The 16,450-nt window shown below is 40.9% G+C and overlaps 1 protein-coding gene across 2 annotated transcripts in view; it reads left to right on the top strand.

Moving 5' to 3' along the window:
- Positions 1 to 16,450, top strand: part of MLIP (muscular LMNA interacting protein) — a 290,750-nt gene that overhangs the window by 116,387 nt on the left and 157,913 nt on the right. Inside the window, exon 1 of one of the 2 annotated variants that reach the window (XM_027126891.1) lies at positions 11,446 to 11,570. The exons of the other annotated variant lie outside the window; for it this stretch is intronic. Within the exon in view, the coding sequence (XP_026982692.1) occupies positions 11,472 to 11,570 (99 nt within the window). The 5' untranslated portion in view covers positions 11,446 to 11,471. Of the gene's footprint in view, positions 1 to 11,445; positions 11,571 to 16,450 lie in introns of those variants that run through there. 2 annotated transcript variants of the gene reach the window in all.

The following is a 16,450-nucleotide window of genomic DNA, read 5'->3' as shown; positions in this document are numbered from 1 at the left end:
TTCTCATTTGTTTCCAGGTATTTTTTGATTTCCACTTTGATTTCTTCAGTGATCTCTTGGCTATTTAGTAGTGTATTGTTTAGCCTCTATGTGTTTGTATTTTTTGCTGATTTTTTCCCTGTAATTGATATCTAGTCTCATAGCATTGTGGTTGGAAAAGATACTTGATATGATTTCAATTTTCTTAAATTGACCAAGGCTTGATATGTGACCCAAGATATGATCTATCCTGGAGAACATTCCATGTGCACTTGAGAAGAAAATGTATTCTGTTGTTTTTGGATTGAATGTCCTATAAATATCAATTAAGTCCATCTTGTTTAATGTATCATTTAAAACTTGTGTTTCCTAATTCATTTTCATTTTGGATGATCTGTCCATTGGTGAAAGTGTGGTGTTCAAGTCCCCTACTATTTTTGTATTACTGTCGATTTCCCCTCTTAGGGCCGTTAGCATTTTCCTTATGTATTGAGGTGCTCCTATGTTGACTGCATATATGTTTATAATTGTTATATCTTCTTCTTGGATTGATCCCTTGATCATTATGTAGTGTCCTTTTTTGTCTCTTCTAATAGTCTTTATTTTAAAGTCTATTTTGTCTGATATGAGAATTGCTACTCCAGCTTTCTTTTTATTTCCATTTGCATGGCATATCTTTTTCTGTCCCCTCACTTTCAGTCTGTATGTGTCCCTCAGTCTGAAGTGGGTCTCTTGTAGACAACATATATACGGGTCTTGTTTTTATATCCATTCGGCCAGTTTATGTCTTTTGGTTGGAGCATTTAATCCATTTATATTTAAGGTAGTTATTGATATGTATGTTCCTATTACCATTTTCTTAATTGTTCTGGTTTGTTATTGTTCCCGTTGTTTTTGGTGCCTGCTTCCAGTAGGTAAGTTTGGTTCAGTGAGTTGTGTAGGCTTCCTGGTGGAGGGGACTGGCGCCTGTGTTCTGGTGCATGAGGCTGGATCTGGTCTTTCTGGTGGGCAGCACCATGTCTGGTGGTGTGTTTTGGGGTATATGTGAACTTTTTATGATTTTAGGCAGCCTCTCTTCTAATGTGTAGGGTTGTATTCCTTTCTTGCTTGTTGGCATAGGGTGTCCAGCACTGTGGCTTGCTGGTTGTTGAGTGGAGCTGGATCTTAGCGTTGAAATGGAGATCTCTGGGAGAGGTTTCATTGTTTGATATTATGTTGGGCCAGGAGGTCTCTGGTGGACCAATATCCTGAACTTTGCTCTCCCAGCTCTGATGCTCAGGCCTGACACAAGGCAGAGAACCAGGACCCTGTCAGTCACATGGCTCAGAAGAAAAGGGAGAACAAACAAAGAAAGAAACAAAAAAAGAAAAAATGAAGAAGTAAAATACTTATTAAAATAGAAAATAATTATTAAAAATAAAAAAATTAAAAAGTAATAAAAAAAGAAAGAGAGAAATAACGAAGAGAGCGACCAAACCAAAATACAAATCTACCAATGATAACAAGCACTAAAATCTATGCTAAAAAAACCCCAAAGAACCCAAAAAACCCTAACTCTAAATCCAGAACAAATGGCAAAAGCAAAGCTATATAGACAAAATCACACAAAGAAACATACACATACACACTCACGAAAAGAGAAAAAAGAAAAACATATATATATATATAAAAGAAAGAGAGAAACCAAATCAATAAACAAATCTACCATTGATAATAAACTGTAAATACTCAACTAAGATAAACATAAAACCAGAAACCCATTAGGTGCAGAAAGCAAACTCCAAGTCTATAGTTGCTCCCAAAGTCCACCGCCTCGATTTTGGGATGATTCATTGTCTATTCAGGTATTCCACCGCTGCAGGGTACATCAAGTTGTTTGTGGAGATTTAATCTGCTGCTCCTGAGACTGCTGGGAAAATTTCCCTTTCTCTTCTTTGTTCACACAGCTCCCGGGGTTCAGCTTTGGATTTTGCCCCGCCTCTGTGTGTAGGTCGCCTGAGGGCATCTGTTCCCTGTCCAGACAGGACGGCCTTAAAGGAGAGGCTGATTAGGGGACTCTGGCTCACTGAGGCTGTGGGGAGGGAGGGGTACAGAATGAGGCGGTAGAGGCCGGGGTGTGTTCTTCCCGGAGAGTTGTCCCTGGATCATGGGACCCTGGCAGTGGTAGGCTGCACAGGCTCCCGTGAGGGAAGGTGTGGATAGTGACCTGTGCTTGCACATGGGCTTCTTGGTGGCTGCAGCAGCAGCCTTAGTGTTTCATGCCCGTCTCTGGGGTCCACGCTGATAGCCGCAGCTCTCGCCCTTCTCTGGAGCTCCTTTAAGCGGCGCTCTGAATCCCCTCTCCTTGCGCACCCCGAAAACAATGGTCTGTTGACTCTTAGGCAGCTCCAGACTTTTTCCCGGACTCCCTCCCGACTAGCTGTGACACGCTAGCCCCCTTCAGGCTGTGTTCACGTAGCCAACCCCAGTCCTCTGAAGCCCGAGCCTCAGCCCTCAGCCCCCACTGGCCCCGGTGGGTGAGCCGACAAGCCTCTCAGGCTGGTGAGTGCTGGTCGGCAACGATTCTTTGCGCGGGAATCTCTCCGCTTTGCCCTCTGCACCCCTGTTGCTGTGCTCTCCTCCGTGGCTCTGAAGCTTCCCCCCCACCCCCCGCCCGTCCCCACCAGTGAAGGGGCTTCCTAGTGTGTGGAAACTTTTCCTCCTTCACAGCTCCCTGCCAGAGGTACAGGTCCCGTCCCTCTTCTTTTGTCTATGTTTTTCCTTTTTTCCTTTGCCCTACCCAGGTACGTGGGGAGTTTCTTGCCTTTTGGGAAGTCTGAGGTCTTCTGCCAGCGTTCAGTAGGTGTTCTGTAGGAGTTATTCTACATGTAGGTGTAGTTTTGATGCATTTGTGGGGAGGAAGGTGATCTCCGTGTCTTACTCCTCTGCCATCTTGAAGGCACCCCTCTTCCCCTTTATTTTAAATAAAATACGTTTAAATCATACTATACCAAAGGTCATTTTGGAAATAAATATTACTTTGCTCTGTTCCTTTATGAAATTATGCTGTAAACTCTAAAGATGCTAGTGTTACTCTATTCACTTACAAATAAGACTTTATGAATTGTGTTGTGGGCCAGAATTTAGGTTTCTCTTATGATGTATATAGAAGTGATTCTCTATATATGGAATATCTGAGTATTTCTATTAAATAATATGCTTTATCCCCAATGCTTTGCACCACACTTTATTAATATCTCTCTGGATATGTTTCAAGATCTTCTAGTCAATTTATTATCCATATTTTCAGTTCATATTCCTGTGCTGCTGAATATATTCATAACCCATGGGCCCACGTGTATTTATAGTGCCCACTAGACATGGAATGTGGACCACCTCTTCCTTTCTTCCTAATTCAGAGGACTTCTGCCAATATCCATCTATCTCACTGTTCTCCCTTCCAAGCCCAGATCAGGAATAGCACTTCATCTAGTAACTTTGTGGAAACTTCTTGATTTGTTTGACCAAAATATCTCTTTTTCATGCCTTCATCAAATATCACAGCAGAAAGACACCTTTGTGGACAGCCCAGTTCAGGAGTTCACACTGTGAGTGGGTTGGAAGTGGGCATTGGGAAAGCCAGGGCTTCTGTGGCCAAATAAATGTGAGAAACTGTGGGCTAAGCCAAGCTTGAAGGGCCTCTGGACCATGAGACAACTCCACAAGGTCGATATGGAATAAACCAATTCCTAAATTTATTTGACCACATAATCCTTTCATCACTATTTATCTTGCAAGGCTGGTATTCTAAAGAAGGCACATCGGGAAACCAACACTGATTCTAGAATGTTGTTTTAGAAACAAATTGTCCCTGAGAAGTTAAGTGACTTACCCAAAACCTCACAACTATTTGGTGGAAAATCTGAGATCAGAACAAATTTTGTCTGCTTTTGACCTAGATGGTTGGACAGTGCATAGCTCTGAGCATCTTGCTATTTCTTGCTACAGGTATTTGTATGTAAGAGTCATGGGAGGAAGCTGACTGCAGTTACTCTCATTTTGCTATGACCTTTAGCCTCTAGACCTTTGATTCTTAGTAAGGACTTGTGAGCCCCAGCAGCAACTGGCCCAGTGGAACCGAGAAACTTGAGATTGGGATGATTCTGTTTTCTTTTAGAAAGTCAATTCAAATTTAATCAAAATTGTCCTTTTCATTAGAAGAAAAGAAGTGCAAGAAATATCCACAAATAAAGATCTCAGTCAGTCAAGAAGTTCACTGGATAAATATTTATGGAGTGGTAATAAGTGCCACATTCTATTCTAGGAAAATAAAGGTGATCAAAACCAAATCCTTACCCTTATGGAGTTTAAAAACCAATGATAAAATTGTATGTGTATTGTATGTATAACTGAATCACTTTGCTGTACACCTGGAACTAACATGACTTGTAAATCAAGTATACTCCAATATAAAATAAATTTTTTTTTAAAATGACAAAATTAGATAAGAATCAAGCGTGAGAAGTTGGTACAAGCTCTAGAGCAAATAACATGGGCAAAAGTGGATAGAGAGTACGGGGAAGGGGCTTGAATTGGGGTTGCAGTCTCATGTAGGGTGGTGAGGGACGTTTTACAGTTAAAGTGACTTTTGAGCAGAGACCTGAGGAAGTGAAGGGACAGTAATAAGCTTGGGAAAAACATTCGAGGGAGTGGGATTTGCATGCTGTAGGAATACACAAAATTCAACGTGGCTGGAGCTGAGGAAGCAGGAGGGAGAGTCATAGGGACCAAGTCCTGTTGAGCTGTTGACTATTTTAGGGAATTTGGCCTAGCCTCTGGGTGTCAGGGGAAGCTGCTGGAGGGTGTTGAATAGAGAAGTGATGTGGTCTGACATGTTTTAAAGGCTTAATCTTGCTACTGTGTGGAAAGCAACTGGGGAGATGTGATAGATCAGTTTCCCAGGAAGAAGATTCTGAGATAGAGATTAGCATACAGGAAGTTTTCCCTCTTGGAAGTGCTCTCAGGACCAACACCAGTGGGAGATGGGAAGGAAACAAGATTACACAGAGGGAGAATTGGGCTGCAATGAAGTCTCAGTAAAAGGTTCGCCAACTTGAGTGTAGCTCTGAAACTGGGTTCACCCTTCAGCATTGTCTCAAATTGGAACAGGGGTGCCAGGTTTTTGTATGGATGTATCAAGCAGCCATTGGATACAGGCTGCCTCTGAGAAGGGGGGTGACTTTATAAGGAGCTTTATTCAACCAGGAACAACTCTTGGAGAAGATAAACAGCTGAGCACTGTCACAGCACTTCCAGCATCTGGGGATAGTCCTCCAGCCAAAGGGAGATGTGGGTGGTTTATCAGATATTGACTATAGGAGGCAAAGTAGAAGCAGGGAGACCACTTATGAGAAAGTGATTCAGAAAGGAGATTATGGTAGGTTCTGCTACTAGGATGTTAGAAGTAGAAGTAATGAGATAGATTCATTTTCTAGATTTATTTTGAAGGGAGAGCTGACAAGTTATACTAATATATTGATGGGAGGTTTTGAGAAAGCAAGAATATCAGTATATTGACCAATACTGATATACTGATGGGGGATTATGGGAAACCAACAAAAACCAATATAAGCCCTCATTTCTGGCTTATGCAATGAGAAATAAGTACAACTATATGCTGGTGGGGAGAAATTAGGGGGAGGGGTGGGAAACAATTTCAGGAGAAACACAAATAATTCAGTTTCAGACATATTAAGTTTCAAATGTTTGTAAAATATCTAAGTGAAGATGTTAGTTGGCTATAGGGGTGTATTATCCAAGGACACTGTACAGGCTGGGGAAACAAATTTGGAACTCAATGGCTTATAAATGTTAATTAAAGCTATGGGACTGGATAAGATTATCCAGGAAGTGACTCCTGGGTCACTTCAATGCTGCAGGGTCAGATGGCACAAAGCAGGCAGAGAGGGAGGGTACAGGGGCTACGAGGGGACCAAGAGAAATGGTATACCAGAAGCCAAGCTGGAAAGTGATTCCACAAGGGGAGAGTGACCACCAGACACTTATTCCTGTTGGATATATGTTTCTTATCATTGTCACTGTTCCCCTTTCAAATTCTACCATGTACAAGGCCTATTTGCCTCTTCTGAATATCTAAGTATGTCAAACATTTTCACTTAGGTGCTAGATTTTCTTCAATACTTTGAAGCTCTTGGTTTACTTGAATTAAGGTGGACTTTTAGTATCATTTTACCTAGGAGGATATACCCTCAAGAGAAGAGACTCTACAAGCAGTAGTAACAGGAATAGAAGAAATCCAGATGAGGCCAGCACACATGCCAATATAGATGAGGACAAACTTAGACTGTGACAGTGTTACCAAACTCAGGTTTGGCTGCTTGTTCCTCAAGAATCCAATACTGAGGCACAAGTGTTGGGTAAAAGGAAAGATAGCTTTATTGAGGAAGCCAGCAATCCAGGGGAGAAGGTGGACTCATGTCCTAAAGAACCAACTCCCAACTCCCCAGGTCTTGTTTGGAGATAATATAGAGAAAAGAGAAAGGAGCTACATGCTGGAGAGAGGGTAGTATTCTATTTTCAGAGATGATTATCATGATCATTGGTGCCAAAGTTTCGTCACGTCTTGCTTATGATTGGAACATCATTTTGCCATGAGTCTCTGGTTAGTTATCTCTAAAAAATAAGGAGCAAGTGTTAAAGCAAAATAGAACAACTAATCTTCCATTTCAATATGTATCATTAGCTTATTCTTCTGTAAATTAAGTTAAAGTTGAAGGGGAACTAGGGCAGGAGTCAGGCTTAGCATACTTGAAGCTGAAATTCCTCAGTTACAATAGGATCTCATGCTTTTTTTTTTTTTTTTTTTTTTTATTACGCGGGCCCCCCCCTTTTTTGCCCTTCCCATTTCAGAGCACAGGCTCCAGATGCTCAGGCTCAGCGGCCATGGCTCACGGGCCCAGCCGCTCCGCGGCATGTGGGATCTTCCCAGACCGGGGCAAGAACCTGTGTCCCCTGCATTGGCAGGTGGACTCCCAACCACTCTGCCACCAGGGAAGCCCCCTCTCATGCATTTTTTATGAGATGTCAGGATTCATTTAAATATCATACAGCTAATTCTGAGTTGTGATTATGATTCCTACAATCACCTATTATTCTGGAGCAGGGGTCCAAACCCTGGGTGATTCCCATCTTCAGAGGAAAAACGCCACCCAGGGCTAAAACAGAATGAGAAGTGATTTTGATGTTGGTTACCAGGAGTAGAAACTAAGTGCAGAAGCTGAGTGAAAGCTCCCTGGGGATGGCCTGAGGCTGCTTCCCCGAACAGGCTAGATTCAGCACATCACTTGCCCTCTCCTCTAACTTCATTCACCAGTGGTGTAGCTGTGAAGGTGTCTCCTTCATGAGAAGGAGACTTCATGAGAACGGGGTCCAAGTCTTTATCTTGATGTCTCCTAGAGCTTAGAATAGTGCCTGTCACTCAACAGGAGTTTATTAAGATGAATAAATGGGATTTCTAGTGACTTTTTTTTTAAGCACAAGGCATAAGAGCAGTCAAATAGACTTCTGGATGGTCTTGACAGCTGGATCTGTTTAATAACTTACATGTTTCTTAGCAATATTTTGTAGAGGTGTCTTTTTTTTTTTTTTTCCTCCAATTTGTTTTCCATGTCAGGAAGAGAGACTATTTGTTCTATACTGTTTGTTTTAAAAGTAATACCTTAAGATTCTCTTGGCTGGAAGGTATTGCAGTAATATCTGTTTAGTAAGAAGGGTGAAGGATGCCCTACTTCAGCCATCAATAATGCCAAATTTTAAAGAGAATTTTGGATTATATTTGTCTGTTGCAATGTTCAACAAACTTTACTTTCTTTTGGGAATAGATTATTCAACAGAAAAGTTTGTGTTCCTTAATAGGATAGAGATCATTAAAAGTTTGTATTTATAAAATGCTTCAGGGTCTTAGGCAGACCCTACATGGCCTTCTTATCTATAGAAAAAAGTAGTTGTAACTGGAGGCTAGACTCTCCCCTTCTCCCACCCCCAATCCTGTGTTGGTAACTCACTTGGTCTTCATCATCCAAGACTGAGGCCTATTTTTTGACCAGGTGCCATGATTTTCTATTCCAATGAGGATGGTTTCTATAGAAATTGTTCTAAATACATGTGCTCTTTGAGTATATATGCAGTTACTAAGCAGATGGCTGAAGCATGCTATTATAATGCATGACTGTTCTGCTTTTTGTTAAGTAAAACTTGCCTTCTATCAATATAAGGAATAGTCTATAATGCCAACAATTACTAAGAAAACAAGGGAAAGAAAATGAGTACAGAAAAGTTCCCAATAAGACACAGAACAAAATAGCAAAATAATGGATTAATTTCATTGGTTCTCATTGTAAAATGACTCAAGGAAGAAATCAAGTAGGACAAAGGATAGGGGCTGAAGTATTTCCTCTCCCAAATCTGACTGTACCAACATGTGTGAATATTGCTTTATGTTTGGGGGAGGGAATGAGAAAAAATAACAGAGGGAGAAGGACAGAATGAGATATAGGAAAAGAGCTTCCTTATTGTTTGAATCCACTTAGAATAAACTGATCAAACCACTGACAAGGGATGGATCGTGGAGATGAGTGTGGTCTCTAGGATTTGTTAAGGCTCCCCTATTCAGTAAGGAATAGGAATTAGGATTTTATATATATATATATGATGATATATATATGCATATACATATATTTATGTAATTATATAAAATCTTTGTTCCTATTCCCTACTGAATAGCATCAAAACATCTTAATTCAAGATCTCTGATGATCGACAAAGGGGAGGAGAGATGAATCTGAATGTAGAAAGTAGAATAGTGGTTACCAGGGATTGGGGGTTGGGGTAGGGAATGAGGAATTATTGTTTAATGGGAACAGAGTTTCAGTTTGACAAAACGAAAAAAAGTTCTGTGGATTGATAGTGGTGATGGTTGCACAGCAATGTAAATGTAATGCTACTCACTAAACTGTACACTTAAAAATAATTAAAATGGTAAATTAAAAATATCTCATGATCTAGACTGAACCTACTTTTCTAGTCTTATTTGCCTTTATTCTCATGTATGTTATTTACCAAACTGAGTAACAATAGTGTTCACAGGTATAACATTTATTAAGTATTTGCCTGACACAGAGCTTTACATGCTGAATTTAATTGTAATTTTCATGAGAACCCTGTGAAATAAATACTATTTTGATCCATATTTTGCTGGTAGGGGACTGAGCCTTCGAGAGGTCCTGTAACCCCGGCTTGGACCCAGGTCCCACAGCCAGTGGGTGATCTGACTCCCTGGTTCCCTGCTCTGTGGCTACCCCTGCTGCTTACTGCCGTTCTGATAGGTGCCTTCACCTGAGCTTTTCTCTCTGCCTGAAATAAGGGCTATTCCGCTACTCTTCTAAGTGAGTCCAAATGCCACTTTATCCTTGAATTACTTACCCCAGGTGACTATGATCTCACAACCCTCCAAAAATTCCTCTAAGTCTTTGCTACTCTGAGTGTCACAGACCAGCAGCTGGGTGCCACCGGGAGCTCGAGGGAAATGTTGAATCTGAGGCCACACCCAAGATCTCCGCAATCAAAAACTGTATTTAGGGTCTTCCCTGGTGGCGCAGAGGTTGAGAGTCTGCCTGCCAATTCAGGGGACACGGGTTCGTGCCCCGGTCGGGGAAGATCCCACATGCCGCGGAGCGGCTGGGCCCGTGAGCCATGGCCGCTGAGCCTGCGCGTCCGGAGCCTGTGCTCCGCAACGGGAGAGGCCACAACAGTGAGAGGCCCGCGTACCGCAAAAAAACCAAAAGACAAAAAACTGCATTTAAAAAAAAATATTTTATGCATTTAAGAAAAATTATTTACAGTTGATTTACAATATTGTGTTAATTTCTGCTGTACACAAAGTGATTCAGTTATACATGTACCTAACAATACATTCTTTTTCAGATTCTTTTCCATTATGGTTTATCACAGGATATTTAAGAAACTGCATTTTAAGATCTCCAGGTGGCTTATGTATAAACTTTGAGAACTGCAGGATGGGAATTTTTCTCTTCTTTTTTGCTTTGCATCTCTGTACTTGTACACCTGTTTTATATTCCCAATTGGACTGTAAGCTCTTTAAGGGCAGGAGGGTATTATAGTCTCTTGAATATCCATAAATATACATAGCATAGAAGAAGGCACATAATTTGTTCTCTGATGTAACATAGCACTCACATTAAAAAATTTAGATCGGGCTTCCCTGGTGGCGTAGTGGTTGAGAGTCCGCCTGCCGATGCAGGGGACACGGGTTCGCGCCCTGGTCCGGGAAGATCCCACATGCCGCGGAGTGGCTGGGCCCGTGAGCCATGGCCGCTGAGCCTGCACGTCCGGAGCCTGTGCTCCGCAATGGGAGAGGCCACAACAGTGAGAGGCCCGCGTACCGCAAAAAAAAAAAAAAAAGTTTAGATCATTTACTAGGTCAGAAAGTACTGGGTTATTTGGAATAGTTTTTCCCAGTGTGCTAACAGTATCACTTTTGACAATTGGTTCACTTGTAATGTTTCCAAGAATTCAGGCTTCTGATAATGGTGAAAATGTTAAGAGGTATAATCTAGGTCCCTAAAATAAAACCTTCATTCCTTCCCAGAGCCTTTGGTCTATAACCAGCCCTTGTGACACAACGTCTTTCATCACCAAAGCACAAATATAGATATTACAGATTTGGAGAAAAATCAACACTTAGAAAATGGAAGTGCGAAAGCTGAAGACTCCAATCAATTTCACATGTAAAGCTTTGACGTTTGTCTATAGTCAGGAAACTCACTGTCTTCCAGGAACATTGGAATGGAATTTAGTTTTGACAAATATTTGATTCCAAGCTCTATTTTAGAGCAAATTTAGTTAATAGCAAAACTTCAGTCACTAGAGACACTCCTGTACCATTGCTCGCTAGGTACATGCCAAGGACCACTAATTAAAGCTATTGATTTTTGAAGGGATGACTGTGTGTTTTCTCATTCTTTATTTAGACCCAGTGTTTGCATGTATTTGTACCTCTAAATGTTCCCAGTGAGTGTGACCAACTGATTGCTGGGATTGTCAGCTGTGCGGGTCCTTCGATCAGCTTCTTGTTGCTGTACAATCTGGCTTCTCTGTTCTTTTTGCAGAATGTTTAATTGGACTACATGCATAAAAAGAAAAGAGGGGAAACACATATAGGTGGTAATTCTTCTTTTACTTCTACTGGCTCCATTTCAGCAGTCAATCTGACCTCTCCTGAAGTTTCAAATCTAAAAATTGTCTGAACATAAATCTACTCTTTGGAGCTGACAAAACCCTTTCGTTCAGGGAGGATTCCTCGTTACCTCTTTTTTAGAATTCTTTTTTTCCCTGCGAGTGTGTGTGTTGTTTCAGGGAGTGGCTCCCTTCCCACCTCACTCATTGGTTTGCTCACGCCCTTATGGGATGAATCAATGCTTCCAGAAAGCCGGGGGCTTCCGAGGGACTGCGGGAACAATTACTTCCAAATGATCTCGTGCATCTTAGCAGGGAGCATTCAGACCACACCCCAGGTAAAAGGAAATCTTTCCTTCATGCTTTTGAGAACTTTGAAAGGCTATGCACTCTGGTGTTTACTGCAAGAGGGTTTGAGGGAGAGATGCCAGGGTGTAGATAAATTTGACTATATCAAAATGAAATGTTATAGGCAGTTAGTGGAAAGGATGAGCAGATAAAGGCAAAACTGCTTACTGGCAACCAAAGAAGATGCTCAGGACAGTCCTTGGCGCAGTGTAAATGCTGAGAGACACCCTGTCATGTCTCTTCTCAACAAGAAGCTAGTGGCCATCTGTGAGTGTGGGTGTCAACGTCAGAAGGAAGAGAACTTCTAGGGAAATAGAAGAAAGGAAGGCACTGGAGCCTGAAACTGAGCAAAGAAGCAGTGAGCCTGCATGGCACGGGGGGAAAACAGTTTCTTAAATTATTAGTCGAGTGGCCAGTGAGAAGGTGACAGTCTCAGAGTTTCGAGCACTTGAAACTATACTTAGGAAAATATTTTCATCCTTTCGCTCTAATTTTTATTATTAAACTAGTTTCTCAAGGATAGGAACTAAAATGCGTTTTTAAACAACACTGACAATGGAAAGTGTTAACTGGCATTTAACCAATGCAATGATATTAACATGCATCTGGTTCTGCTTTGTGTGGAAAATGATTTTTCATCACCATAGCAATTCATTTCTGGGCTCCATTGGAACTGGGCTATGGTATGCAGTAAACAGCAAAATTTTTCTTTTTCTTTCCTGAATAAGGGATTCAGCAGTCCACCGGCTAACACGGGGCTCTTCATCTAAATGTTGTATAGAGTAGCTAGTATAATTTCAAATCCTTTTCCAACTAAATTTTGTGCAAAAAATTCTGTACATCCTTGTTAGGATAAGACGATGCTAGGTAAAAGTGATAAAAAGAGCCTCATGCTAACAATGTACTCTCAGCTTAAAAGTGAATACCAAACCATTGCCCTTTTTGTGGTTAATCTGAGGATAGGAATTTATCCCTGATCTTGTTCTCTGACAGTAAACTAGGAAGATGAAAAGTCTTTAGTACTGTTGGATTTTCCATTTTTAATGTTATTCTTGATGACATTATATGTTGGCTCAACTAAAATTAAAAACAAACTGTTCTCCTTACCTGGTGAAGAAATTTTATGCAGGCTATGGATGTTCCTGTAAGAAAATATAACAATAAAAAAGAAGGAAACAGTTTTACTTATTTTTGGTTGCTTTCATTGTCAACATTTGGTTATGTTTAGAAATTCCTTTGAGGATATGTTCTAAAAGCACACCTCATTCATTGAAGCATCCATTTTTATTCATACTTTGTTTCAATTTTATTCACTAAAATTGTAACTATTAACCTTTAAAAAGTCAATAGTTCACAATGTATCGGTAGTGACAATCTATTTGTATTTTAGAGACTTTAGTAGCAAGCTAAAGTAAAGAAGTAAATTTTTGGAGAAATAAATCTTGGTCACTGTATATGCTTTAGAAGGCAAAGCCACTTACTGTTAATAACGGTTATATGTATTTTGTAACCACAGGGCACTTATACTGAAGTGCATACCTCAGTATTTAAATTTCATCTGGATAGAACATAAGATAGACCTGTAGTCATCATGTGGGGAGATGAGGGCAGGCCTATAGCACCTGAGGACAAAGTCACACTTTCACCTCTTTTTTGACTCCTAAAAGACTATCTTTATTTCCTACCCAAATGAAACTCTATGATAAATTATCTGAACTACCCTCAGTGATTTTCTTGTTAAAACCCCTCTCCACCCATCAAGATATTGATGAGATTAGTCATGTAAAGAAGGCTTCCTAGAAAATAATCCATCTAGAAAGTGTGTTGTATTGTGTATCACTGATAAGACTAGTGGGTTCCCTGAATCTCATGAGGGATCTAATGTCCCTTCCTACAAAGGAAAGCATTGATTTATTATTTTTGGATGATAAGCCTGGGAATTGCGACCTGAATGCCATGGGGGAATAGACAATTATTTTTAAAGGTGGAAAATAATATTGAAAAATGAAAGTTGGCTCAGAAGGGTTTGTCTGTGTATTTTTTATGCCCTAAGGAATAGATATTGTTTCTAGAAACCCTAACCTTACCCTACTCTGTTATAAGCCTAGACCTTATAATCATCTAGTCTTACCACCCTACTAAATCCTAAGCTCTCATAACCCATACTGTGACCCTGGGCCATTCTCCCCAACACCCACCATGCTTTCAAATCTGATTCCTGAACCAAAGAGACCACTAGTCCCTTAGTCTGAAGTCCCTCTTCTTCCCTGTCCACGTTGAACTTCATGGTTGACCTTTTGCTCTTCTCCCATCAGTACCCTCAGTTTCCTGACACTCACAACATTCTTCTTCCAGAGCCACCTCTGAACATCAGTTCTATAAATGCTGCGATTCACTTTCTCTGTTCCTATGATAGGCAGTTGAGCATTCCTGGAGACATTGTCAAAAAGCCAAGCAAATTGCTTTTACTACAAATTCACAGATTTACATTTAGGCTGGGCCCTCACAATAGTCTGTCAATCCTTTTACTTATTTATAGTCAGGCTTCTTTCTCACTACATCATCCTACATCAATGGTGTTCCAGGATTTTCCATTTCTCTTAAAATCCTGTGTCACCTTTGCTACTTCTTCCTCAGCTACTGGACCACTTAATGGTAGAGCTGGATGGTTCAACATTGGACCTCTTCTTTTCTTATTTGTGCTGACTCCCCTGATGATCTCATCTGGTCTCATAGTTTTCAATACCATGTAGAGGTCAACAACTGTAATAATTTTATCTCCAGGACAGACTTTCCTCTGAACTTTTCTCCCATCCCCACATTTCCACTTGGATATATATTTGTCATATCATATTTGATCTTTATTTTCAAACCAGCTTCACCTCTTGTTTTCCCTGTTTCAGTGAAGAATATCTTATTTCTTTCAGTTATTCAGGTCAAAAATTTTGTACTTGTGTTGACTCTTGTCTGCCTCTTATATCGCACATCTAATTTTTCAGCAAATTCTAAGTTTTTCCTTTAGAATCCAGCCAACCCAAGTTTTACCTATCATTTTCTCTCCTATGGGTTATTATACTAGTCTTCACAGCACTTATCACAATTGAAAATCCTATTTTATTGCATATTTATTTGGTTTCCTGTCTCCCTCCCACCAGAATGGGTAACAGGTTTTTGTTCACTGTGTGTCGTCAACCCCTAGAATAGAGCCTAGCATCTGGTAGGCATTTAATAAGATCTTGTTGAGTAAATGAAAGTAAGTAGAAGGCAACGTATTCAAGTGAGGTTTGGTTTAAGTAGGAGCGTAGTAGCAGGACTGATGGCTATGTAAAAGGACAAAGATGTAGGTGGGTGACTAGATGTGGTGATGAGGGTTTTGGAAGTTCTCTTCGGATTGCTTCAACTATCTCAGTGAAGTGGGAAACAAAGTTGTCAGCTCAGAGTGAGAATGAGGAAGAAGATGTAGGGGTTTGAAGAAAGAGGAGAAGGTGTGAGTTTTCTAGCGAGTGGGAGAGTAAATGGCCTCTGGAACTGTATAGTATAATTACAGAGAAGAATTAAAGTGCCAGATTGAGGCTCAGGGTCATAAATTTGAAGTGAAACCAGCAAGCGGGGTCATGTGATTTTTTTCTGTGACCACATTTACCCTTGTGGTGCAGGAGGAGAGTAGGTAGGTGGTAGACTGAGTGACCACTATGATTTACCCGAAGTGGATGGTGATGTGAGAGAAGGTAAGGTATTTGAAGGGCATGCACAGGAGAAGTTGTGGTCAACTCGGTCATTAAGCCTGTCCGAAAAAAAAGAAGTCTGGGAAAACTTAATGTTGGAAGGATCAGTAGACTTTCATTTTGATGGTTTCCCAGAAATGTTGGAGTCCAGAATTGAAGAGATGGTGTGGAAAGAAAAGAAGTGTTGATCAGAGAAGGAAAAAACCCTGAAATTATGGTGGTGTTGTGGCTACTGGTTGTTGCTAAGGATGTGAAGGGCAAGGAAGAGTAGAGGTAGTGAAATACGCTATTAGAAAAATTACCCATGGGATAGCATATTGGGTATTATAAAAAGTGCAGTGTTAGAAGGAGTGGAATTAACCCCAGAAGTAAATCTTCAAAGAAAGAAGGGTTTGACTTGGAGGTGGGCAGATGGCTGTAACAAGAAGAGGTAGTGAATGGTGTAGACTTGTGGATGGCAGGAGCTTCAAACCTGGAAGTTTGTAGGTAAGAGGGAAGAAGAATGGTCTGGAAGCAGAAAAGAGTGCACAGAGGATACCTAGCCTACTTCTGGTGGGTCACCCAGTGTGAGAGGAAACAGAGAGCTTCTTGGGAAGCAGAGTCCTTCAGCAAGAACCATGTTTAGTTAGAGTCAGAACACGTAGAGAAGAGGTTAAGGATGTGGAGGGATGTGTGACAACTGCCTGAATTCCAGAAAGTGTATGGTGAAAAGTTTCCAAGAGTTGGATCATGGTATGTTGCTGAAACTCAGTCTCTGTTCACAAGTACTGAATAGAAACTCAGAGACAGAGTTTTGGGTGAAGTAGAAAAGACTAGCTTTTATTGCTTTGCCAGGCAAAGGGGGTCACAGTTGGCTAATGCCTGCAAAACTGTGTGTCCCGCCCTGGAGGGGGTAGTGTTCAAGGAACAGGGTGTGGTCAGCTCACGGACATTCTTCTGATTGGTTGGTGGTGAGGTAACTGGGAGTCAGCATCATCAGCCTTCTGGTTCCAACCGGTATGGGGTCTATGTGCTTATGGGCAGCAAACAGTTAACTTCCTCCACTAGGTGAGGGTTACAGTAGCTGCAAAACAGCTCAAAGGACATGGCTCAGAATATTATTCATAGTCCTTGACGAAGAACTAAATGCCCTTGACTTTGTTTAA

Source organism: Aethalodelphis obliquidens, unplaced genomic scaffold (assembly GCF_003676395.1).
Source record: "Aethalodelphis obliquidens isolate GAN/ISIS:26980383/991018 unplaced genomic scaffold, ASM367639v1 scaffold31, whole genome shotgun sequence".
Classification (NCBI taxonomy): domain Eukaryota; kingdom Metazoa; phylum Chordata; class Mammalia; order Artiodactyla; family Delphinidae; genus Aethalodelphis; species Aethalodelphis obliquidens.
This window is presented reverse-complemented; position numbering and strand designations above follow the sequence as displayed.